Source organism: Pipistrellus hanaki (genome assembly GCF_964339955.1).
Source record: "Pipistrellus hanaki genome assembly, chromosome: 3".
In the NCBI taxonomy this organism is placed as follows: Eukaryota; Metazoa; Chordata; class Mammalia; order Chiroptera; family Vespertilionidae; genus Pipistrellus; species Pipistrellus hanaki.
In genome coordinates, this window is record NC_140505.1 from 148,325,399 (window position 1) to 148,353,177 (window position 27,779).

At 38.0% G+C, this 27,779-nt stretch overlaps 1 protein-coding gene across 1 annotated transcript in view; it reads right to left on the reverse strand.

Annotated features, from left to right (window-relative positions):
* Positions 1-27,779, reverse strand: part of TMEM117 (transmembrane protein 117) — a 426,011-nt gene that overhangs the window by 326,731 nt on the left and 71,501 nt on the right. Inside the window, exon 3 of the mRNA XM_084876659.1 lies at positions 9,942-10,074. Within this exon, the coding sequence (XP_084732785.1) occupies positions 9,942-10,074 (133 nt within the window). The remainder of the gene's footprint in view (positions 1-9,941; positions 10,075-27,779) is intronic.

Sequence of the window (27,779 nt, forward strand, 5' to 3'; positions counted from 1 at the left end):
GGCAGAATGTTGAATTCCTGCTGTGAGACCACCCAAGGCCAGCTACTAGCCTCTCACAGGATAGCTGCTATTTCAGCCTTGATCCCCCAGGGAGGGGGCCTCGAATTAGAACCCTCCAGCTGACTCACAGTGAACATACAGCGTGAGCACAAAATAAACTTGGCGGTTTTAAGCCACTGACATTTTTAGATTTGTTTGTTACTGAGACATCCTATAACCTGTCCTGACTGATATATTATAGTTCTAAGATCTTATTATTGGAAGCTCCTGCTTTGTGGCTTTAATTCTGAGATACCCCCTTCAGTGGTTTTAAAAATGAAGTTTATACACTCCCTCATCTTGTACACAAAATTCAGGAGGCTAGGGAAGAAAGTCTATACTGTTCATTAAATCCTCCAAAACTTCTGATTTTTGCGTTATCTTGTTGCTGATTCTTAAATAATCTATGAATTTAGTCTACAACCCTGTCACGTAACCTCTTGTTGCCAACTTTTACTTAGATCCCCTCCTTGTCTTTGTAACCTGCGATCACTCATCATCTGGCTATGACAAACCTGTCCATCACCTGCTTCCTGACCCAGCTCTCAAAATGTATTTGATCTCAATGAGATTGATCTTTTTTTTAAACTATATTTTATTGATTTTTTACAGAGAAGAAGGGAAAGGGATAGAGAGTTAGAAACATCAATGAGAGAGAAATATTGATCAGCTGCCTCCCACACACCTCCTACTGGGGATGTGCCCGCAACCAAGGTACATGCCCTTGATCAGAATCAAACCTGGGACCTTTCAGTCTGCAGGCTAATGCTCTATCCACTGAGCCAGACTGGTTAGGGCTCAATGAGATCAGTCTTTAAACTACAACTGGTCATTGATGTGTAAAGTAGATATCAGAAAATGTTTTGTAATCACTGAGGCAGAGTTCTGTGAGAGCAACAGTGTGGATAGTCCTACTCTGAGACCTTGTTCCTAAGAAAGGTAAGAAACGTGCCTATTAGGAATTTCAACTAGGAACTCCTCAAAAGCATGAAGGGTCTATGTAATAAGTAAATTCTCTAGAAGCAGTTCACCAAATGGGTGCACAAACCTAGCTTCTTTACTAGTTTAGGTCATTGAATTTTCATAAACTAACCCTAAACTGATTCACCTTTAGATGATGCAGTGAAGTAATAATATCATCCTCTTCAGACCCTTAAATTATTTAAGAGGCTGAATAAAATTCTTTAGCTTAGCTCTCCCCTTTCTGCTAAGCCCTATATTAACTTGGCATGATCCCAACAGAAATATTATATCTGTTGCTCATTTAAGACCATGAAATCCTACTTGCTCGTCAGCTTTATGTATATCCACATATTCAACTAAGATGCCTCTGTAAGGTTCAGAACTGTTGCAGATTCTTATCTCTGTGTATTACACATAACTTTATCATCAGTGGTTTATTTTGGATGCTTATATTTAATTTGCTCATCAAAATCTCTAATAAGAGTATACTGAATAATTTATGGTATTCCATATAAGATATATTAAGGATAACACAACATGCACATATAGATAGGATCTAGATAATCTTGAAGCAAAAAATCTATTGTTATTTGCTAAAAGAAAATAAGCATTTTATATGTGGCATATATATTATTTGTTATTACTGCACAGAATACTGAACATTTTATGCTTTGCAAAGTACCTGGGAATCATCCTTCTAATATTTAGGGCAAGAGAATTAAATTACATAGACTATAAAATATAAGTAAAAATCTAATACTCTCTTTCTTTCAAACATTCCTTGTAAACAATATGTCAGTATTAGTATTTTTTAATCAGGTAAGGGTTGCTTAAATCAAGATCGGTCTTTGAGTGTCCCACTTCTAAGTAATTTTAACATTTCAAATAAAATTATGCTTTTCCATGCCTTTTTACATTTATCAAGTATGTTTGCATATTTGCTTTTGCTTCCCTAGAGGGGAAAAAAAAAAGTAGAATGTCAGAGTCCCCTGGCGGTAGCCTAAGGGAACTGCACTAGACGGAAGTTAACCGGTTCCAATGTGATCCTCGCCTCAAGGAGAGCACAGGTGCGCTCACTTCTCTCCACCGTGAGAGAGGCATTCTTCTCCTGGCCTGGTGTGAAAGAGTGAAAGAGGTTGTAGCCATTCCTTCCTGAGAAGCCAGAGCAGTGTATCCCAATGATGTTACCTTTCCAAGGGTCAATTTGAATGCTGAAGTCTTTTATTAGTAGAACTCTACTGTTTTTCATCAATCCCTCAAAAGTAACTATGGGGTTACTAGATTACAAATGGGATAAACTATGACAGAAATGCCACTTTCTCAGCAATCTTAAATTTAGTTTCTTTCTTTACTTTAGAACCATGCATTTCTTCCAGATTAAGATGATGGTGATGATGATAGTAATACCAGTAACAACCCCATAATCACAACCCATATCTTAAAAATGAGAAAAACTACAGTTTTTCTGAGTTACTTTTGCCAGTGAGTGGCTAAAATGGGGCTAAAATCCAGGTACTCTGTTTCCTGGATCAGAATTTTCCCTCTGTAAAACTGGTGAACTATTTAACAGCAGAGTTGAAATAAGCAACTGTGAACAGAACACCTCTTAAGTGTGTCAAATCAATGTGGAGTCTGTACAGATAATGCACTCCCACAGAATAGTAAGGGTGCAACATTGACTGTGTTTTTCATTAATGTTTTAAAACTATTCAATTCAGACGATACTAACAGTAAACTTGTGGTAATTTAGATACGCTGTGCTTTTTCTACCTCTGTACTATCCCAACCAAGTAATGTGAAAGCATTAATTTTAAAAGCAGCAAACTGCCCTGTTGTTCTAATGCCTCTGGGTAAATAAGTCTGTCTCTCTCACCCTGCCTCCTTGCCTCCCTGACTCCCTCCCTCTCTCTGTTTCTCTCTCTGCCTTTCTCACCAAGCCTCCCTCCAGTGCCCCCTGGGACAGCCCTCTTGACCAGACTCAGCCGTTCTCAGTAACCAGCTCTTCTTCTCACCAGCCCATTCTCAGTAGCCAGCTCTGCCCCTTCCCCCAGCCTTAGTAATTAATTGTGCTATTATTGTGAATTAATTGTACAAGCAAGTCAGTGTTTAGCCTAATTAAGAGTGAAGCCAACAAAATATTTAGAGCACCACTCCAGCAGAATTTGCATTTAGCCTTGAATCAGCAGCCAATCAAGCTTTCCAGCCATTGGCTCAGTACTTCAGGATTCATGAATATTTACAGCTAAGCTTTCTCCCCACCCCAGCTCCTAAACCCTGCCCAGGGCTTCAATCCTTTACCCATCCCTACTAGCATATACCCATCGCTTTGAAAATAATAACGTACTCTTATTTTCTTTTACTAATACCTACATTAATATCCCTGAAGGTCAACAATTTTATCAGTATAGCTCAGACCAAAGTTGTATAGCTTAACATTATTAAAGACTATTTCAATTTTTTCTTGCTATTTCCCAAAATAAATTTAGCACCTTTGAAAACAGAGAGTCAAACACACAAACATTCCTTTCTGAGACTGAAGCTATCATGTACAGAGTGGGAGCAGGTCAACCAACTGTGTACTTGAAAAGCAATAGCAAGTGACAATCGCAGTTCTTAACAGTAAAAGTATGTTTCAGAGCTTCTACCGCTAGGTCAGTGGTGACTAACCAGAGCAAAACAGTTTGAGAAAGGACTCTGAAAACATTCGTGAAAGTTTCAAAAATAGCAAACTTAGTAAAGAGAACAATACTGCCTGGAGTAAAACTTCACCCTGAATTTTTCCACTTAAGAGTAATTCAGCTTTGGGGAGAAAATAATCTGCTAAAATCTGTACCTCAGGCAACAGAAACTGAAGCTATAAATCAGAGAGTCTTTTTTAATACCATGTGTGGACACAGTGATGGGCTGAAGTATGGGGCATTCTTTTAAAAATGAGGTTAAGAGTATCAGAGCTAAGGCTTAAGTAAGCTGGGAGCAATGGATTTTAAAAACACTAAATCTTGAATAATTCCCTCCAACCCATAGACAAGTCTATGCAGTTCCTTTTGCTGTCCCCTCTGTACCACTCATTTTAGATTTTAGGTAAGTGTCCATTTCAAATACTCCCTCCTGTCATCTCCCTTAGACGTTTAATGAGCATTCCTCATTAGCTCTTATAAAACTTATCAGGATGATAACAGAAGACAGGCAGTCTAATCCATATTCACTATACCCATCACCTGATTCTTACCTTCATTTTTTTCAGGTCCTGATTATAAATACTAATACATTTTTCAAAATGGCCTTAACCATGTTGTCATATTTCTCAAATTCGACCCCAAAAATACTTAACACATACCTATTTACTAATTACTATTTGTAAAACTTCTCTGGAAAAGGCTTTGTATCAAGAAAAATAAAACTCCTTCTTTTTGTCATTCACACTAGAAAACATCAGCTTCCTCATACCCTACCCTAAAATACTACATAGTCTTTGGAAATTCCAATTCATAGAGGAATTTTTATACGTAAGTCAAGTGTCTAATTTCCTCGGTGATATCCCTGTAACCCTGAAATAAGTCTATAAAATATAGACGTGTGCACAAACATGGTTATATACACTATTATTTAAAATTGTTTTAGAACATAAACGGGGGCCTCACACATCACAAAATAGTAAGTGTTTATATAGAGCTCACTACATGAATTTCTTCAAAGAAGCCCACTAACAATCAGGAACACAACCATTTCAACACCAAGCTTCAGAAATCCGAAAGATTCTTTTCTTGGAGGAGAAAGACAATACAGTGAGGCTGTCAGTGCTTGAAAACATGCCCTTTGCTGCCATCAAGTGGCTTTTTTCGGAATTTTTTTTATGAACATCAACTATGGTGTACAGTCCAGTGTTTCCCAAACTTTTGACATATGTGTACCCCTTCTATAATTTTTGTAATGCTGAGTACCCCTCGTACTCATGGGAATGTAGAATTAGGTGCAGCTAAACACGGTGCAGTGCATATCCCCACCAAACTCCGGTGCAACAGGTACCCCCACCAAACTCTTCCTGTACCCCTGGGAAGAGTTTGGGAAACACTGGACAGGCTTCCTTCCTTAAACATAAAACATGTGTTATCCTGAGGGGAGCTGGGATATTTGAAAACACCAGGAAAGCCTTTCTTGAAGTAGGGCTTTATACTGTAGACGCTATAAAAATTCCATGACTAAGAAAGACGACATCAAAAAGGGTTTAAAGTGTCAGTTCCTAGAAAAACCTCAACCTGTACTTTACACACCTCTGTTTATTTATACCAAATAGAGATTTTCTACTGAATAGACTGGCTTTAGGTTAGCTAGCTGAACATAGATGAAATTTTTAAAAAGCAAGGAGAGGGATTTATTTAGAATCATTTTTAATAAAATCCCGTGGCTGTGGGGAAAGAAATGGTTTCATATTTCTTTAGGCTTCAGCCCTGAATGTAAATGATTCAGCAGACTGTTGAACTGTGATGATTAGAAAACAAGCTTTTTTTTTGCCACTTTTTCTTATCTCTCTCCCAAGAGACAGTTAAACATCAGTTGAATCAAAAGATAAAGGACAATCGCTACTTTTAAAACAAACTCAAAATGCTGTGGCATTTTGAGAAGGCAGCAACATTTATCTCAGAGGACTGGTGCTTTTGATTGGAAAATTTGTTAAGATTTCGGCTATGAAAGGAAAAACCCCGGATAAACTGCCATGGACAGAAGTTGGGATGAAAGGGAACTAAATTTCTCTAAATTAGGGGTGTCGAACTCAATCAGAGAAGGGGCCAAAATCTAAAATCCAGCCTAAATTGCGGGCCGAATGGTTTACTGAACAGTCATAAACTGACAATGTCATAAACTGACAGCGGAGTGCAGTGATGACAGCGTGGTGCGGGCCACATTGCAAGGCCTGGCGGGCTGGATTTGGCCCGCGGGCCTTGTGTTTGACACATGTGCTCTAAATAATAAATCAGAGGAATTCTGGAAGTTATTGGGGAAGGGGCTTCAGAGAGAAGTAGGACCCTGGAACTGGGAGAAAAGAATGGCCAGGGATGAGTGGTTGTTTGTTTGTTTTGTTGTTTGTTGTTGTTGTTGTTGTTGTTGTTGTTTTGGGGGAACGTATCTAAAAGCAAAAGGAAAATGTATATCAAAATAAAAAAGCCACACCTGCGGTTATGAATTCCATGGAAGGTTGTTTGTCACCCAACGTCCAGGGGGTCAGAGAAGCTCTGTAGATGCTGCCTGTGCTAGTGGTTATGTGCTTTCTAATTCAGGGCCACCTAATGCAAGGGCTTCTGTTTCAATTTCTCACTTGATATGAGACCAAATCCTTATTTCTGGTCCTGTCACAGGAATTAAACTCAAGTACCTAAGTCACTGTCTCAAGTGTCACTTCACAGGCTCACTGCCCTGGTTCTCAAGTCCTTCTTCATTTCTGTCTTTGAGTTTTTCCCTTCTTATGGGTAAGCCCAACCATAGATTAAAAAATAGTTTATCGGCTGCATCCTATTTTCCAGCATTTCTAAAGATTTTGTATTAGGACAGGCTTCAGGTTACCTGGTCAACCACCTTGTAAAAAGGAAGTTGTTTTATAAAGTATGTCTACATGTAAAACCCTGCCCAGGATCAGAGCCTTCTATATATAGCAGAACCCTCGCCCACAGTTCAGACATTTACAGAGAGATGAATTTAGTTTGGTCGTGGTGACTGAAAGACTAAAAGAAGTTGTGATAGCAGCATTTTGGTGGTGTGAGGTGTAGAGAGGCGGAATGAATCAAAGGTAAGATGAGACTTCCCTCGGTGTAGAAAATACCAATGGCATGAACCTCGGTCCCTTCTGGCCCAGCCAGCCAACTGGCCTCTTCCCCTCCATCTGGCCTCTTTCCCCTGACTGCCTCTCTGTTGGCTTGCACAGGTGGCTAAAGGTGTAAGAGTTAGTGCACACTCCAGGAAATTCACTGTACTCAGAAAGCCAGGAGCAGGCAACTTGACTCTTATCAAGTTAGCTCTGGCTAACACTCTTGAGCTTCTAGTCAGATAAACCTAGGAATTGTGTTCTTTGTAACAAGGAATCAAAGGGCTCTGTCTTAGTCTACATTTACACCCAATCCTAAAACGGGGGTAGGAGTGGGAGAGAAGGCCAATCATTCTAGGAAAACTCCTTTTTCCCTCTCGGAAACCTTACACCCACTCAATGTAGGCCTGAAGGTCTAGACATCATGGAAAATCCTTGAAATCCTTTTCGGAATAGTTCTAGACCAATATTCCTGGAGAGATCCACACACCAGAGTACACTGAGATGCCCAGTGGACATCAGATTCACCATCAAGAATCCTGAGTGCTCCTCAATGGCCAACAACCCTCTTGTATGAAGCCAGTTGACTGTGGTATCTGTGCCCACTGTCCTTTCCACTCCCTCTGGCTCCATCATTCCCTGCAAAGGATGAGGCAACGCCTTGTGGTGTCTCCGGGAAAACCCCCAAAGCACAGTTGTATCCATTTGCTCTAGAGCTGATTTTGCTCCAAGTTTACATTCCTACCTTAAAGTGTAATCCCTGGCATGGGTCATAAAAGTCAGTAACACACCTTTTATAAATAGAGGTGAAATTCTTTTTATCTATAGAACTAAATAATTTATCCCTTGCTTTGGACTTATTTTTTAAAGTGGCACCATTAAGATGTCTTTTCAGTAAATGGTCTTTTTCCTACAAAGGTGAAGCGTATTGATGAAGAGTGCAAGAGATACATAAGAATATGGAATGCTGTAATTAGCCTGAGAATCCAAGGAAATCACTTTCGATTTTAGGTAAGATCAATACACATGAATTCTAGTGTATTGCACATAACTCCTACTTCTTTCAAATTCAGATTGAGTGGCAAAAATATAAAGATAAGGCTTATGGGCATATAGTGAGCAACGGGATTGACCATGGATCAAATCTGCTAGCCGAAGAGCCTGCTATCTAACTAGAATCCACAGCTTAATTACAGAAAGATTAAGCTGTGAATTCTAGTCCTCTGTTATTGCTTAAAATGCAGATTTAATTATAACATATCCTTAGATGAGTGACAAAATCTCTCTGGCCCGCAATTTCTGACTCTGTAAAATGAAGATAATAAAAATACTTATTGCATAGGGTCATCATGAGGCTTAAGACAGACAAGTCATGTCTGGTACCGAGTGCTCAGTGACTGGTGGCTCACATTAGGGCGAGTTTTATTATTAGCTATTGAGTGCTTTACAACATGCCAGGGATTATCTATTGTTGCATTTAACTCATTACAGTTAAATCTGTTTTTCCCTCAGAACAAGCACTTATGGTTAGTTTATTAGCTCCATATTTTTTTTAAAAATAGAATTGGAGCCGGAACCGGTTTGGCTCAATGGATAGAGCGTAGGCTTGGGGACTGAAGGGACCCGGGTTCGATTCCAGTCAAGGGCATGTACCTTGGTTGCGGGCATATCCCCATTAGGGGGTGTTCAAGAGGCAGCTGATCGATGACTCTCTCATCAATGTTTCTAACTCTCTATCTCTCTCCCTTCCTCTCTGTACAAAATCAATAAAATATATTTAAAAAAATAGAATTGGATGAAAAGTCAACTTCTGAGAAAAAGATATATTTTATATACTATTTAATGTATTATTTCCAGCAGCAGCCTTAAAAATGTAAATTAGAGACCTGGGTCCATTCTCCCTCTGGTTCCAGTGGTAGCATGCACTTCAGCTCCAGACCTTTGGCTGTGCTCGGTGATTCTAAGAGCATCATTATCACAGGCATAGTTCTGCGGCTGAGGCTTATTCTGAGTCGCCATGTGTTAGAGTGTATAGCTCCACTGTTTAAAAACAGACCCAGTAGAAATGGCATATTTTAAAGCTCAAGAAATAATTATAAATAAAGCATTTTAATGTTTAAAGCTTGAACATTTGATCTAAAATCACATTGTTTGAATGTATCATTTGTTAGTATAGATGAAAGTGTAAAACTTGTGAAATACCTGTTTTCCCTTTACTATTCATCTCCTTTAATGGTGGGGGAAAGAAACACAATTTTAATTGAGCTATCCCTCTCGGCATTGAACAGTGGTGGCTAAGACATACATATAACATCAAAGTAATTGCACTATAGAACTGGCCGACAAGCTTGCCTCGCCTCTGTCTAGAAGGAAAGGCTATAACCCAACTTTCCAATCTCTGGGAGGATAAATCAGCACCTTCCTTATGAACTACTTCAGTGCACCACAGGTATCGAAAGCAGCTTATTCTTGTCACTAATCTAATTCTTAACGCTACAGACTAAGCAATTCTCCTTATTTTCTGCCCTTCAAACTTACCAAGAGCACACCGAGACCTGGAGAAAGGTAAAAATAATCTACAATCTACTCGGCAGCACTTCTTCATGCCATGGTGATTTGATTAGTGATTAGATAAGTATAGATCACAACCCTGGATTTAATACAGGGTGGCCACTTCTAAAACGATCCATTTATAACAAAAGTCTTTCTGTTGGAACTGCCAAGAAAGTTTTGTTTTTTTTTTAAATGCCACCAGCATCAAACACTTCATTCAGCCAGGCATTGGAGAGCAATGGAATTGCAAATCTGGAGACCTTCAGCTCTACCCAGCCTTACTAATCTAGTGAGTATGAACAAAACAATAAGATTTCCTGATTCTCAGACTCTCTGTCACTGGAATGAAATTAGTAGCTACCCTCATAGAGAACCTAAAGGATAAGAAACACAACGTAAATATTGTGTAAAGCTTCTGGGAGAAAATACTTGAAATGTCTTAAGTAAGAAAATGCATCAAGTATTCCTCCTTAGTGTAAAATACTTGTAAACGACATTTAGCCTGCTAAAAAACTAAGAAATTCTCTTTGAATTCTTTTGAGTTTCAAACATGACATTCACCACAGTAGAAAACAGAAATATAACCTACCCCATGTTCCCATCCATGAGAAGAATCATGTTGTATATGTGAGAAAATATGAAGAGAAAGAGAATCGTGCTGAAGAACATTGTCATCCACGACCCGTGATCCTCTCGAAACATTTTTAACCGGAGCAACTGACCTGAAATATAAATATGGTTAGTCAGTATATACTATAACTCAAAATTCTTTCATCTTTGCTCTGTCTTAGCAAATATTTATTATCCCACCACATTCTGAAGTCTTTGCTATAAGACTGACTTATTGGTGAAATCACTGTACAATGTCCATTTTGCTGCTCAGAAATGAAGTCCAAAATAAACCCTATGTCATCCTGGAGCAAATGATACTAACATGAGAATCTGGCATACAGAGACTGCTCATCCTGCTGCATCAAAACAAGATGGATTAGAGCACCTACCTGCTATCGTCGATTTCACAAATATGTTTTTGGTTTATTCAGCTGAAACTACTTAAGACAAATGATAAAAACGTTACATAGATTCCATACAATTCCCCTTGGCTTCCAGAGACCCACTCCTGACACTGGCCAGACAATAAAACCAAGGCAGGCCTTCCTTATGTGAGAATCCCATTACTGAAGGTGCATGGAAACTTAGAATAAATGTAAAGTCTCGATCACAAGAGAGAGATGACTCAGCCTTACTCATAGCTAAAATATTCATACACATGCACAGGTATCTACACAAGTGTGTGTGTGTTTGGGGAGGACGGGGGAGGACATGTGCATGCGTTACAGAGTTTGGTGTGGCTCCCAGAAAAACATAGATTCCATACTGAGACCTAAAATTCCAGTTACAAAAATAAATGCCAAACTTAGCATGTTAAAATGTAAATATTTCAAGAAGAAAATGTATTAGGAAGAACACTAAAGTAAAAATTACTGACATCAGAATTAGCTCAGAAAAGTGTTTGACATCAATGGTAGAGAATAAAAATGAGGGCAAGATGGGGAAGATGAAAACCATGGGAGTAAAAAACAAAAATACAGGTCAATCTGGCTTCTCCTAAGATAAAGTTTCTAATATACTTATGTCCACTCCAGAGAAAGTGTATCTAAATAATGATACAGGAGATGATATATGTATATAAACTATAATTAAAATAGGGTAGGTCTAAAATTTTATAATAGAATTTCTCCTTAAAGAAAATATTCTCATTTTATTCATGATAAGTCAAAGTTATGAACACACACACACACACACACACACACACACACACACTTCTCCATCTGAAAATTGTCTTTCTAGGGCTAGATAGGTTCTTTATAGGTTACTGAGCATAGAAAGATCTTTTAAGATTTAACTGCTAGATTTTCCCTTGTACCTCACTCTTATTAAAACAGCACTTTAGATTTCATTTGGAAACCAGGCTAACAGAAACATTACCCTAGCTAAAACTTTAAATAGAGCAAAAAGATAGATTTGGTTACATCATCTGGTTTCTTGGCTTGCACCAGAAAAGCAAAGGGCAAATCTGAAAGTCGGGGTGGAATGTGGATTGTAACTAAAAGAACACAGAAAACTTTCTACTGAAGCAAAGGAAAGCAGCCCTGCAAATTACAACCCGATTGATTTAGTTGAATCAAAAAGTATGGAAAGCCCAGGGAAGCCTCCATACAACCCAGGGACAGGAGTACCATAAATAGATTTTAAGCACAGAATGCTTGAGAACAAAAAAAATGCATGTCATAAATATGGAAGCACAAACTGTAGGACTATTATTCATTCATTGAACAAATATATAATGTGCTTATTACAGGCCAGCCATGGTTCTTCTGGGTGCTGTGAGCAGGGCAACGAGGTGTTTGAAGTCAATCATCATTTGAGTAGTTGCTGAAAACTTGACCTTATTTTGGACTCATTGAGTCTCTGTGTTCCCTTTGCTGGGAGTCCTTTTAGCTTCAAATCAAGACCTATTTGAAGAACTATGAAGACCAGCAATTAGAGTTCCTTGAAAATTTAAACACGAATCTCCCTCTTAGCATATGCATATATCAAAAAATTCACTAAGAATGTACTTTAAAAGTCAGATAATAATGCTGTTGATTTAAGAGTGCTTTGCAAATAAAACATAGTGAATTAACTATATACTGGCTGAAGTGAGACAGTTAATAAAAAGAGAAATGTGACAGTACCATTTATGCTGTCCTTGCCAAGCTCACTGGCACTAATTTCAATCATTAGAGTCATTAGCATACAGGGCAGGTTAATTTGGCTTGAAATTCACCTGAAGCACACAATGAAAGTGCTGCAATATTTCAGACCAGACATGGTATGGCCTAAATTTGTAGTCAAATCACATCAACCAAGAACTTCAAAATTAATCTGAGGATATCACATGAAAATGTGCTGTCTTTGCCCTGTAGTGTCACTGTACACTGCTTGGGACAGTAGTGGCTTATAACTGTTGTTCTAGCATAATTATTAATATATCCCCATCCTTTCTTAAGTGTATGGATTTGGACAATAAATTATAAGCCACCTTTCCTATAGGTGACAGAATTCAGAATTTTATAACACTTTCCTTTAGAAAGAGTTTCAGGAAATAGCTGAGTGAAAAAAGTTCTTATAGGTCAGCAAAAGTCAAAGACATCACTAAGAGAGGTACATTTCTGGCAGTGTTATACGTGACTTTTATTTTAATCACAGTTATATTTATAAACCCGAGTGTATATTTATGTTATTAGTAAAATCTATTTTGGATTGTATGAACTGTCACCTTCAATATGGTCAAGGTCATGGAATATAAATCTTAAAACAATCATAAGCATTAAGGTGGAACACACACCTATATATATATGTGTTGGATGTGAGGACTGGAGGGCAGAGATTAACAGCTATAAATACTGGTTCAAGTTCACTGAAATGGACTACAACTTGGACTACTTCCTGGAAATACAGTAAGATTAAGACCAATAAGATGTCATAAAATTTTAATGAGATTAAAAATATAAAAGCATATTAAAATATATAATGAACTCACATGCATTATGTAAAACAGAGGTAGGCTATTAAGCGCAAGAAAATTATGGAGAAATTACTTTACTTTCTTGGCTTTTTGCTGCTATGTTCTCAACAGCAAAAGAATGGAAAGGAGTATTTCCCAGATTTTTATCCTGAGTTCTGAGTCCCTCTTCTTGAATAGAGATTCTCACAAGAAGGCATTGAGCAAATACATAAACTAAACAGCCTTAGAGGAGAAGGAATGGAAGTGGTTGTGCTCCCAGGTAAGAGGAGGGGGTAGCCCTACTCCTGGGAAGTTGTAGAACAGTGGTTCTCAACCTTTCTAATGCCACTGCCCTTTAATACAGTTCCTCATATTGTAGTGACCCCCAACCATAAAATTATTTTTGTTGCTACTTCATACCTGTAATGAATCATAATGTAAATATCTGTGTTTTTCGATGGTCTTAGGCTCTACAGCAGCGGTTCTCAACCTGTGGGTAACTGCAACAACCTAACTGGTTTTCCTCACTCTAGCCTTTTCCACCTCAAATCCACTTTTCCATTTAAGGACAAACTAGCCATTGAATAAAAAGACAAGAGTTCTAGCTAAAATACAAGTATGGGCACACCATCCCTTCTCTTAAAACCTTTCATTGATCAACATTCCCCTAAAGTATAAAATTCAAGTTCCTTAATATGATACAGAAAGGCATTGCTTGACTTGACTTTGCCCTCTCACCACTTCCTAACTTTCACTCTAGTTCCATCACCAGCAAACAGCTGCAGTTTTCTACATTGATGCCGAACCCTCTGCCTGGAATACTCTTCCTTCCCCATCACTTGAATAACTCCTGTATTTCCTATGGCCTTAAAATGCACGTCAGAGATGACCCTCTCTTGGGAGACATTTTCATTATCAAGTATTTCATCTACTGGAGTAATAGTCAGAAAGAACATATAGGATGGAATCTCTCAGGAGGTAGTAAATTCTATTCAGGACAGACAAGGAGGAATGGCCACTAGCCATGTAGAATTTACAGGGTTGGATCACATGACTATATGTTCCAATCTATATCTTGAATTAGTTTGGTCAGAGAAGATTAGCTCAAAATCTGTTAACTCAAAAGACTTTTTAAAAATATATTTAATTGATTTTTTACACAGCAAGGGAGAGGGATAGAGTGTTAGAAATATCAATGAAAGAGAAACATCAATCAGCTGCCTCCTGCACACCCCCTACTGGGGATGTGCCCTCAATCAAGGTAAATGCCCTTGACAAGAATTGAACCTGGGACCTTTCAGTCTGTAGGCCAATGCTCTATCCACTGAGCCAAACCATTTAGGGCTCAAAAGACTTTTAGTTTAAAAACGAAGAAATTTTCCTCACCTATTAAGAGAAAAAGAAAAAGAGTTCCTTTTTATGTTTTCTCTATTGTATGACTAATAAATAAAATTAACCCAAAAATAACACACTGATAAGTTTATTTAAAGATCTAATTAATATTCAATATTTTACATATTAAAATACTTAACAATACATATAAGTCCATTACTTACATCTAGAATAAGAGAAGAAAAGATAAAATGAAATTGGACCAGAGCACTGGAAAATTAATTGTGCTTTATTTCCAATCAGACTAAAATAAGTATCTAAAGTATTCATGACTGATTTCTGTAAATTTATAATGGCAACAGAATAAAAAATAACTAAAGAGAATTATTCCATTGATGGGACATCAGCAAAGAAAATTACATAGCAAAACATATCAGAATATCATCAAGGAGAAAAGATATTCTAGTTAGATAAACACAGCTTCACATAAGATCATAAAACTGTTGTGCCCTCAGGGCACACTCCATTAATATCAGATCAAATCTTGTTATTTTAGTGTGCAAAGAGAATTTATAAAAAGATTGAGCAGATGGTTATAATTTCTTATTAGAAGTAGGAGCTTACATAAAAAATGTTTGTGATTCACTGAGTTTGACAGAATCTAAATATCAAGAATTGAAATATAATCCCATTTGGTACTAAAAATATATATTACGTTATATGCAATTCAAAAGAGGTTCTAGAAAGAAAAGAAAAGAACACATTGCCCTAAAGTATAAAAACTCAGCAAGAATCATATTTTCAGATCCAGAGTTTAAGGTCAATTTCAAAAGTATATGTATTAAAATAAACTTTTAGTAATATGTTTATATAAATTATTCCCCACAGGAAAACAGTGATAAACCTTCCATTTTATTGAGAAAGTCAAAATATTATATTTTACTATAATATAGGTTTTCCATTAGACTAATGAAAATTGGAATTGACATAAATTGCTTATTATTGTTCAGGAGGAAAATATGTAATTCTGAAAGGAAATTATTACCTGTTACTTTTCCATTTAAGGAGAAACTAACCATTGAATAAAATAATACTAAATTAACCTTACATCTTACTTTGGATTCCTATGTATGATTTAGCAGCATAATTTATGCATGCATATATTATAATGCCCTATAATGTTGATTAAATCAATTTGTTCTTTATTTTCTAAATATTTTCTAAGTAAAATCATATTAAATAGCACTTCTAAGTCAAAACCCATCAAAAAAGAAAGATAAATAAAACAATTTCATAATGTTACAGGTTGTTATTATCACAATTTTGTATTTTGAAATGGGCAATAGAATAGAAAGTATAGGACCCGGTTGTGAAAAATGAATATCATCACATTATTAAATTTTTACATCATCATCATCATCAGTATAGATATACCAGTTTTAAAAAACAGGGCTACTTACAATTTCAAAGTAGGTTTTCATTTAATGCCAGGCATTATATTGACAAAAAGGGAAAGGTTAAATTATCCAGACTAATCCCATGCAGGCTGACCCATGGTGACAAGCAATCCTGATCAATCAAAATGTCCAAAAAAGGTTTGGACATTTGCTCCCTGTCACAGGTGAGGTGGAGGGGACAGGAGGTTCTGGTCCTGCCACAACTATTAATACTGAGGAGACAAAACCAGGCCAGAGGCCAAAAACTCTGTCATGTCACCCACATTTCTGATATTCCTATTATCTATATCATGCATTCAAATCTCTCGTTGATTTCTTTCTTCTTTCTAGAACTTGGTTTTCAATAATGGCTTTCTACAAGTCCTCTAACTCTTTCAGATTGTTTCTGGTACTTGCAAGCTTGATAATTCCTTTACCCATTTAATTTATAGATTTACTAAATAATAACAATTAAAAAAAAAAAAAAAAAAACACTGAAACTCAGTTTCCAAGGAGCTGAGAGCTCCAGACAAGAGCTAGCACCAATTTGCCATCCATTTGAGGAAACCATCTCAGAAGAGAACTTTCAGTTACATCTACACGACTGTGGCCAATGTACTGCAGCAACCTCTTGAGAGATCCCAAAGTGAACCAGCCAAGCTACCCCCAAATTCCTTACCCAGAGTAACTGTGTGATCACAAATGTGTATGATTGTTTCAGGCCTCTGAATTTGGTGATTTATTACACAGCAACGATACCTCCAGGCTCTATAGATAGTCTGAAAGCTAAGCATGGAAATGACAAAATATAACATTATATGTGATTTCATGAGGAAAGGTCTGAGACCACAAGTAGAAATGAAAATGTAATATTCATAGTGTCAATGGTCTCTTTACCTTAATGAAATGCTGGACATGACGATGACAGACCAAAAGAACTTTTGTAAAGATAAGTTTCTTAGTATGAAATCCTGGAAATAATTGAATAATTTCAAAGGGCAATTTTGTAGAGTAAGTGTCACTAATGATACTAACATAATATGTCATATTTTTACCATATTTTCTATCTGTTTAGTCAGAGTTTTGAGTCTTACATGAACGATAAAATAATAGATGTAGGAGTTATTTTAGAAGATTAGTGTCTATGCAAACTCAATGAATAACAATGCATTGTAATTTAGATGTTAGGGTTCTTTTGCCTTTCAAGCCTGTAGGCAATATTGCTTCCAAGTTTTAATTTACTGAGATTTATAATTTATCTCAGGTACAGAAAGAATACACAAGCCAAACAAATAAGGAGCCACAGCATACTCTGGATAGCCAACAAATTGCATTTAGAAAAGAGTTTAAGATATATAAACCATTAGAATTCACAGTGCCATTTTTGCTTGAAGTCCTACTCCTACTGAGTTCACTGTTTTATTTAGTTCTCATTTAACAGACACTTATATAGTGTTATGATCTAAGCTGTAGGATAGATGTTTTGTTAATTACTTATATAACCACTATCCTAAACTTTGATGGTTATGATTTAATATTTATAAAGCATAAACTGCTTTCTCACCCTGATGCTTTCTCACCCATAGTAACCCTGTCCCTCTATGACTTAAATATTATTGAATATTACTGACACTTATTTTTCTGTATATGAGGCATAAAAATATCTGCAGTTAGAATATTGGTATATTTCTCAATATTTTCAATTCAAATAACTGTCTTGTCCTCAAAACAGTTACAGGACTAAACAAAATGAAACTGAACAAATTGAATATTTTATAGTACACTAACCTGAAATTATGACAGAAAAATTAATTATTTAATTACTAAATTTTTATTTAATCAAGTATGCAAACCAGCAACTTCAGAGAGATTAGTAGAAAATTCTTTCCAAATATAATCTCATTTGAATTATCCTCTTGTAGAGTCTTGGAAGTAGCTATTTGTCAGTGCCTGGTGAAGGGATAACTTACGATGTGTTGGTGGTGAAGAATACTTATATTGTAACAGTCTATATGCTTCTGTGGTTTATCATTAACACATAAGATGAAACAGCAACACATATTTCAGGAGCATATTGGGGATCAGTGTTAGATTTGTGAAATGGTCAATGTGTGACAAGGTGCCACCCTAGTTTGCTTATCATATACATTAAAAAATTCATCTTTAGCCAAAACCGGTTTGGATCAGTGGATAGAGCGTCAGTCTGCAGACTGAAAGGTCCCGGGTTTGATTCCAATCAAGGGCATTCACCTTGTTCACGGGCACATCCCCAGTGGGAGGTGTGCAAGAGGCAGCTGATTGATGTTTCTCTTTCATCAATGTTTCTAATTATCTCCCTTCCTCTCTGTAAAAAAATCAATAAATATATTTTAAAAATTCATCTTTAGATAGTGGTTAAAAGCAAAGCAGTACCTGAGATCTCAACTGTCCCTTTTATTAACTATGTGGAATAAATCAATTATAACCAAGCATACCATTTTTTTCCCTAGTCATCAGATTACCACAGAGAATTAACACTATTAGGATGAATGGCTATTCCCTAGTCCAGGTTGTTTCCTTCAAGAGAGAGAATGCTCCATTAGCTATGGAACTCCTAACATCTCTCCACTTCTAGGCAGACATGACTTGTTGATCATTTTGAAAGAATAAATTTAGTGTGTATAACTTAGGACCTTTTCTCTAGAGACCAAATCACTTCTGGAGAGCACCCCAAATTCTGTTCTGCCTCTCAGGGGAGGTGTGCAGTATGGCATTGTCTGGGGCTGGGGACTCCTGCTTAGTTCTGGACATTAGTATTAGGAAGTCCCCTTGCCTGTAGACATAAGTCACATTCTCCAGTACATAGTCTTCTAGAATAGAGGTATTATTTTGGACACCATAAGCTTATTTCTTAATTTATTCAAGACTTGGACAGAGAAGATGGATACTTCTTATTGGACCTTCTAACGAAGTTGAAAACATCAGTGATGAGAACAATCAACCATTCTATTAAACGACAAATTACAACCACCCAGACTAACCAGCGTTTTCATGTGCTCCAACTTTTATGCTCATGCCAACTATCTAGACTGTTTGAAGTCAGAATGAAGAGATTCCCAGAAATTAGGCAAAGACTGCCCAGTAATCGTGGCTCAGTTGGTTGAATGTCATCCCATGTACCAGAAGGTTACTGGTTCAAGCTGCACATGTCCAGATTGTGGAGTCAATCCCCAGGAGGGGCCGTGCAGGAGGGAACAGATTTATGAATCTCTCACATCATTGATGTTTCTCTTTCTCCCTTTCCCTTCCTCTCTGAAATCAATAAAAAGGTATATATAAAGTACCAGTAAAAAATACCAAAAGCAGCAGAGTGATATAGCTGATAGTGTTCATCATGGGATTCAAATAAGAAAATGTCAAAGAGAGTACAGTTAATAGCATCAACTTGTACAAAGGTTAAAGGGAATGTAGGCAGGAAAGAGGAGTTGGTCCACTGAGATTGAAGAAAGCGTTTTCAGAAGCAGGGTGAGGATGTTAAAGTGGTTTTGAGTGTTAGTTAAGACATACAGCTGTGGAACTCAATAGAATGCAAGATAATTCCCAGTGCTTAGGAGGCAGGCATTGAGCCAAGAGCAATGAGACCCACTTGAGGCATTGTACCCAGCAAGCATCAAATTAGATGTAAAAAAAAAAAAAAGAAGAAGAAGAAGAAGGAGGAGGAGGAGGAGGAGGAGGAGGAGGAGGAGGAGGGGGGGGGGAGGAGGAAGGGAGAGAGGGAGGTGAAAGGAAAGAAAAGGAACTTCAAAGAAAAGCAACAGAGCATCTAATCTTGAAAAATAAAATTAGAAGTAGTTTCTAAGTAATTAACTAGTCAGTTATACAGAACTGTCCAAATAATCAGCATGGTGCAATAACCTTTTGTCTAGGCAGTGATTAATTCTCAGGCTAGACTGGCATTGAATAACTTTGCTGTTAAGCTTTGTAAGAATTTGGTGATATGTTCCAAAAGAGAAGTCAAAAACGTATTCAGAATCCCTGTAAGAAATGTTCTAAAAATGGAACAAAAAATCTGATTGCTGGTGACATAAAAATAAGCATCAACTTTATCACACTATACCAAATGGGGCCTACAAAGATAAAAAGAAAAAAAGGGCACTGTCACTAATTATAAAGGAAATAAATGTTCCAGTAAGGACAGAACGATCTCCCTTGTTGCAGCCATAAGCACAGCACTCTGCCAGGAATCCTACAGTTGACGTGTAGGCAATATTTTTGTCAAATAATGTGAGTGTGTTTGACAGTTATGTTCTATCACAGGCTGTGCCCTTGATGGTAACAGTGTTCTGCTGGAGCATAAATAGCAACTGAACTCTAAGATATTAATCTAACAAACTGGTGAAGATGACTCAGTGCCACAGACTAGGCAATTGAATAGAGATCAGAAGAGAATCAACAATCAGCACAGAAATCTAAATCAACCTCAAAGAGCCGGTGTCTAAGACACAGGCTAAGTCTATAAAACCAGATGATAAGGCCAGGGTGCCATTGAGATCACTCACTCCAGCTGCAACAATCTCTGAGTTTGTAAATCCTCATAGCATTTTTTGCTCTTTGCCTGATAAGAATCTAAAAAAACACTAAAATTATAAATAAAGTAATTGCTTGAAAATTCAAGAATTATAAACCTTCATGGTTTTAAATTAAACTAGTCTTGTCAGCCAAAACCAGTTTGGCTCAGTGGATAGAGTGTTGGTCTGCAGACTGAAAGGTCTCAGGTTCAATTCCGGTCAAGGGAATGTACATTGGTTGCAGGCACATCCCCGATAGGGGGTGTGCAGGAGGCAGCTGGGTGATGTTTCTCTCTCATCAATGTTTCTAGCTCTCATTCCTCTTCCTTTCTCTCTGTAAAAAAAAAAAAAAAAAAAAAAAAAAAAAAAACTCAATAAAATATATTAAATAAATAAATATAAATATAAACTAGCCCTGCCGGCATGGCTCAGTGGTTGAGCATTGACCTATGAACCTACAGGTAATGGTTCGATTTCCAGTCAGGGCACATGCCCTGATTGCATGCTCAACTCCCAGTGTGGGGTGTGCAGGAGGAAGTCTATCAATGATTCTCTCTTATCATTGATGTCTCTTTCTCTCTCACTCTCCCTTTCTCTCTGAAATCAATAAAAATATTTTAAAAGAATAAAATAAAATAAAATAAAATAAAATAAAATAAAATAAAATAAAAACATGTTTATGAGGGCTCAGGAGACAGACAACCAAGTAGGTTAGTGACTGCCCATAGCAGTGACCTAGAGCTAGCTGTGTACTCTCTCCTGCCTCTTGTTCTTCATATGCCAAATAAGGATAATAACCACATCGTAGGACTGTTGTTAGGATTACATTGTAATTTATATAAGTCACTTACTTAACTGCCTAACATATGGCATGCACTCAAGGTGAGTTATTATTTTTTTTTATCCCTTTATCAATAGATTAGATTTGAGCCCTACATACAACTCATTAGAAACAACTGGACATGGAAGATCTTAGCTAAATGGTGTCAGATAATTTGAATATGCCCTAAATTTGTGACCCAAACACAAATTTAATTGTATAGAAAGGAAGGATGGCCAAGACCGGTTTGGCTCAATGGATAGAGCGTTGGCTTGGGGACTGAAGGGACCCGGGTTCGATTCCGGTCAAGGGCATGTACCTTGGTTGCAGGCATATCCCCAGTAGGGGGTGTGCAAGAGGCAGCTGATCGATGACTCTCATCGATGTTTCTAACTCTCTATCTCTCTCCCTTCCTCTCTGTACAAAATCAATAAAAATATATTTTTTAAAAAAAAAGAAAAGAAAGGAAGGATGGAGCACTGAGAGGAGCAGCAGATGGAATATGTACACTGAGATTATAATATCAGAGAAGAAGCCTGCATCCACTTCAAGTAACAAGAAGTCAAAAAGAGCCAGAGGTGCTATCCAGTATATACACCTGACTCAGGGTTGCTCCCCTTTAACTTTTGGAAAAGATGAGTCCTATGATGGGGTAGAAAAACTACAAATTATGACTTTAGGTTTTTTAGTCCCAGAAACTGAAAAGAAAGCACCATAAGGACCTAGCAGTTGCATATTCCAGCAACAGTAATGCAACAACACTTCATTATCTTCTGACAATGTAGAAACATTTATGAGACAAGATGTTCACATTGGAGGGATATAAATAGTAAAATAAAGGCAGCTAGGAACATCTTAAATGTTCAACCAAATATCACGATGCATTAAGGTGAAAGAATCATGCAGCCATTAAGATGTAGATACAAATGATATTTAATGACCTGAAAGGTGTAGACTTATAAAAATGTTGAATACAGAGTATAAGCTCATGTTTTATGAGTATATATTCCTAAGACAACATGTCAAAATACTGGCAGTAGTGATCTCCAGATGGTGAGATTGCAAGAGAATTTTTATTCTTTGAAACTTGCTACATTTTCTAAATTCTACACAATGTTCTTATTTCAACTTAATAACTTAGGCAATATTTTTAAGAAAACAAAGAGATTGGCATGGTTGGCATTAAGTCACTGAAAATATTTGGCTGTGAAGAGCAAACAGGGAATCCCCTCCTCTCTCTATTCCAGTTCCCCTGTACTGTTCCCCTCCATGCTTTCCCTCTTCTGATAGCCAGAGACCAGCAGTGCCAAGTTGTCCCAAAATATAGCTGAGGAGAGGAGGATGAGTGAGTGACTTTGAATTCATCCTTCCCGCTCCCTTTTCAACCCATTCTTCACTCTTTTCCTACCACTATTTATCTATAATAATGGCCACAGCAGTTCCTTTTCTAGATCAAATAGTAGAGTAATGCTGGGGGGGGAAGGTGGGGAGTGGAGTGATAAAAGTCTTCAGTAGCAACAGTGAAATGTGGTCATATTCTCCCATAAAAGAAGTCTTTCTCATTCTCACTTTGCTCTCTATATGAGGGCTGTGTGCCCAATAAACACTGCTGGATTTTTCTCCTCTTTTCTTTCCTTTCCTTTCCTTTCTTTTTCCTTCATCCTTTCCTTCATAATGTATGCAAACCTCTGTTCTCTTAGGCCTTACTTGAGAGGTCCTCTAAATTAGGCATTTCTAGGGCTGGTAGATAGCTATTATCCTGGGACTAAGTACAAAAATCCCTGTGTGACAAAGCTGGAGCGTTTAGCTATTCAGGGCTGGTCTCTGAAAGGGATGAAGATCCATTTTCATTAAGGAGCACAAAGATTTGAAGTTAGGGAGATTTATCAGGTAGACTAGACAAGGTCAACTGGCAAAGGAAGGTAACGAAGCTCTGGAAATAAAGTTACCCTGAGACAAGGTAATGAACTAAGCTCATTACCAGGGTCCATTAGAGAAGGCAGATTTTGGTCTATCTTCCATCTCCAGCCACTGGGCACATTGCTTGGACCCTAAGGGACAATGGCTGGCCCTGGGACTACTGCCTGAAGGGGAGTCTAAGTGTGGAGTACCTTTTGTAGATGTCACTGAGGGGTAGGTCAAAAGTCTCTCAGAAGACTATGGGTAGGACCTGGATCTGGAGAGTAGAACAGGGACTTCTGTATGCCTGGAAGGGACTATCATTCAATAATAACAGGGTGTGAAAGTGAAGAAGTAGCAGTTACACTTCAAATATCATTATTTTTCCCTTGGGGGTAGAAATCAATCAACCATCTTTTTTAGAGTACCAGTTGCTGGGATTCTTGGGCAGATTAAGAGGAGAAGGGAATTCCAGGAAGGAGATAATAAACTTTCTGATATGTAGATCTATATATAATTGGGTTTAATTAAATTTGCTGGAAAGGAAGCTGAATTTATACCACCATTATAGAGTGATTCCTAACTTTTTCATTATGAACATAGCCAAATATGGTCAAATCCCTACCTTTGAAGCTACCAGCTTCCTCTCCCTTTAATCCCCAAATTTTCATATACCCAAATAGCATTTTAGACACCTCCTTATTCTAGAACTGAATTGATTTCATGAATGAGAGAGAGAAGAACACAGAGGAGCCACTGTTATTGTGTTGCCAAAAGCCAACTCCAACATGTCAGCAAGGGCTGAATCATCTGGCTGGCTGAAAGGCATTTCCCCAAACCTGAAAAGGATGATTGCTTGCTGCCAGACAGCTCAGGGCATCTTAATCTACATGTTATTGCCTCCTGCTGGCCAAACACCTGAACAGTCTAAAGCAATTCTCCAATCTGACAATGGATTCTGTACCTAACCCTACAACCCTTTGACTTCCCTCACATTAGAACAATTTGTGTTAATAAAAAGCAAGCGGTCCTGAGATGAGGAAAACTTGGTTTCTTTAGCCAAGCTCCTCTGCCCTCCTCCCAGATGCTTTCCAAAATTATGTTTTGTTTCTGGACTCTTTATTAATTTATGCACAGCCCCTTTTCCAGGTTTTCTGAACACTTCTAAATGCTGGATCAAGACCATTGGTGTTATTGTGTTACTGCCTAATTTCATCAATCTCGGCATTATTCTTACATAACCAGATTTATGAGTTGGAGACTGTGAAAGTAACCCATTGTTCCCCATATCTTTCTCTCCTACCCTCTCTATCATGCATTCAACCAGAGGTAACGTTCCAAGGGACTGTGGAAGGTATCTTTTTGATCTTCACTGAACACCTAGCACAGTACTTGGCACATGGTAGGAGCTCCACATTAATTAGTAAAATGAATTTGTTCATTTCAACCACCACATCAGATGTGGAGCCAAGATAAAAAAAAAAATAAAATGGAATCGAAATCTAGAGGAAGAATTATGAGTATGCATTAGCACTAAGATTTTTAGAACACCTGCATGTATGAGAAGGGGATAAGTATGGATGGAGAAGAAGATGAACAAAACCAAAGCAGAATCAGAGCAAGCTTAGGAACTCAGTTTTGTTCTCCATAAATAATGTTGTTGCCCGGCTGATGTGACTCAGAATCAAACTAGGAGAACATGGTTCGATTCCCTGTTGTGGCACATGCCCAGGTTGTGGGCTCAATCCCCAGTGTGGGGCATACAGGAAGCTGCCTATCTCTCTCATAATTGATATCTCTCTCTCTCTCTCTCTCTCTCTCTGAAATCAATAAGAAAATATATTTTAAAAAATAATGTTGATAGCACCAAGCCTTTCACAGATATCCTCTCTCTAACCCTCTCCATGCCCCCACTTCCCCACATATCAATTATACATTTGGCTATAGGATCAGGGGTTGCATTTAATTGATTGAATTTAGCCAAAGCCTTCTCTTGAGACAATGTTTCACTTAATCAATATTTATTAAACATAAGGAACTTTCACATGAAGGGTGAATCAGTTCTGGACACTGAGCTCCAGGTAGTAGGTATGTCTTTGATGTCAGGTTTCCTAACCAGAGTCAGAGCACCCACAGACAGTTCACAAATGAGTTTTCAGAGACCTCTAAACCTCTTAAAGTAAATGCAATGTATTATATGTTGGTATGTGCATTTGACAGTCAGAATAACAAATTTTCAAAAGGATTGGTGGTCCCAATAAAAGTTAAGAACCACTAACTTTGGGCTTATAAAAAGTATTACAGCCGGGACCAGTTTGGCTCAGTGGATAGAGCGTCGGCCTGGGGACTGAAAGGTCCTGGGTTCGATTCCGGTCAAGGGCATGTACCTTGGTTGCTGGCACATCTCCAGTGGGGGGTGTGCAGGAGGCAGCTGATTGATGATTCTCTCTCATCGATGTTTCTAACTCTCTATCCCTCTCTCTTCCTCTCTGTGAAAAATCAATAAAGGTATATTTAAAAAAAAAAAAAGTTATGCAGGTATAGAAAAAAATGTTTTAAAAAAATAAATAAAATAAAATAAAATAAAAAGTATTACAGTTTTCAAAATATTTCCAGTTGTTCAAAACATTTTTTGAACTTTTCCCTTTAACTGTTTCAAAGCCCAAGACAACTTTTGTGAAAAATCTCAATGATGACAGGTTTTTCTTGGAGCAGAGCTCTGATTTTTGATGTCATTAAGACTATATATATATATATATATATATATATATATATATATATATATAAAAGGCTAATATGCTAAGTGTCTTCTCCCTCTGTCCAATCACTATGATGCACCCTGATCAACCACCAGGGGACAGACACTCAACACAGGAGCTGCCGAGCTGCAGTGACTTGGTTGCAGTGGTTCTCAGGTGATGCACCCCGAAACCAGAGAGGAGGGAGCCCGATTCCTTACGGAGCGGCACAATTCCACCTTTGGCCCGTGGGTTATGTTACTACTGGGGCACTGTCGGCCCCAATCTGGTTTACTTGCGTTTGTATTCTACACACTGTAGGACAGAAACTTTGCAGAGTTTCTGGGACCCTCTCGTACTCTGGGACCCCTTGGGGGATGTAGGAGAGCCAGTTTTGGCCCAATCCCTGCAGGCCAGGCCGAGTGACCCCACCTGCTGGAGAGACCCTATTCATTCTGCAGACACCCTTCTAGCCACGGTGCCATCCGGGTACGGTCGCCAGGTAGGGACCTCAGGAGGTTGGCTCCAGGGCATTTCCAGCCCATCTCACCTAGTCCTGCCCCACCAGCCACCTTCTAATTAATTTCCTTTCATTATGCACAAATCCATGCACCGGGTCACTAGTAGTAAGATAATATGATAGGCAGATGCTTAAATGGTGAGCTTTTGTGGGGGCTTTGGTTGAAATGAATGTAAATGTAAGTAATGAGACTAATTTGCTTGGAGGACATAAAGTAGATTGAAGGTTATGTTATCATTGAAAAACATATGAAAAAGCACCAATAAAAATGCAGTGCCTTAAGGATATTATTAATCAAGAAAGGAAAAAGATCACATTTTATCATTTCACTGAACAAATATTTAATTGCCTGCCATGTATTGTAAGTGCTGAGAATATAGACAAAAATCTCTGCATTCATGGGGCTTTCATTCTATCATCATTGTTTAATAGTTCAATTAATCTAATGTATTGCTCAACTTTGAATACATTATTAAAATTTAAAAAATAAAATAGAAATAAAAAGTATGCTGCAGCCGAGACCGGTTTGGCTAGAGTGTCGGCCTGCGGACTGAAAGGTCCCAGGTTCAATTCTGGTCAAGGGCATATATCTTGGCTGCGGGCACACCCCCAGTAGGAAGAGAGAGGGATAGAGAGTTAGAAACATCGATGAGAGAGAATCATTGATCAGCTGCCTCTTGCACCCCCCACACACACACTGGGGATGTGCCCACAACCAAGGTACATGCCCTTGACTGGAATCGAACCTGGGACCCTTCAGTCCACAGGCCGATGCTCTGTCCACTGAGCCAAACTGGTTTCGGCATGGAAGAAAGTCTTGATCCATGGGATTTGCCAGAAGGAGAAGGAAAATTATCTTCTGATCCCCATTCCCCTTCAGGAATCCTCCCATCATGTGCCTGAAAAGAGAATGAACAAGGAATCTTCAAGTGATCTAGCTTGAGTCCTAAGAAAGATCTCTCTGCAAAACAGGAAACCAGAAATTTTGAGGAGAAGGGACACACACACACACACACACACACAGACACACACACACACACATTAAAAGCAGACCTTTTGATATGCAAATATTGAAGCAAATGCCATTTTGGAACAGTTGTATCACTGTGTTTTCTCCTTCGATGGGGAGATCAGAGATGGAAGCCAAGGCACATACCTGGGGGTGATAAATGACCAACTGATACAAAAGAGCTGGCTGGGACAGAGGAGGAAAGACCTCCCTGTGAAAGGTCATAGAGAGGACTTGAGAAATGGAGGTGTCAGAATCAATGTTAACTTCTATGCTATAGGCTGTTTAATACCCTCTTGTAATTTTTAGGCCTAAAGTACAGTTTAAAAGTACAGATTGAACTGAAATGTAAACATTTTCTGGGACTTGGTAAAAATTTTTCTCCTCATCATGGACACTCAGTGGCAACTCAAAGATCAAATCTATGTCAACAGAGAGCCCTCTGGTTCCAACAGTCTGTTCTCCCATTTGGACTTAGAAACAGAGTAACACCTTGTCTGTCTAGTTGTGAACTGTTCTCCACTAATTTCAATGTTTGTTTCTCTCACATATGAAAGGAACAGTTTCCCAATGTTA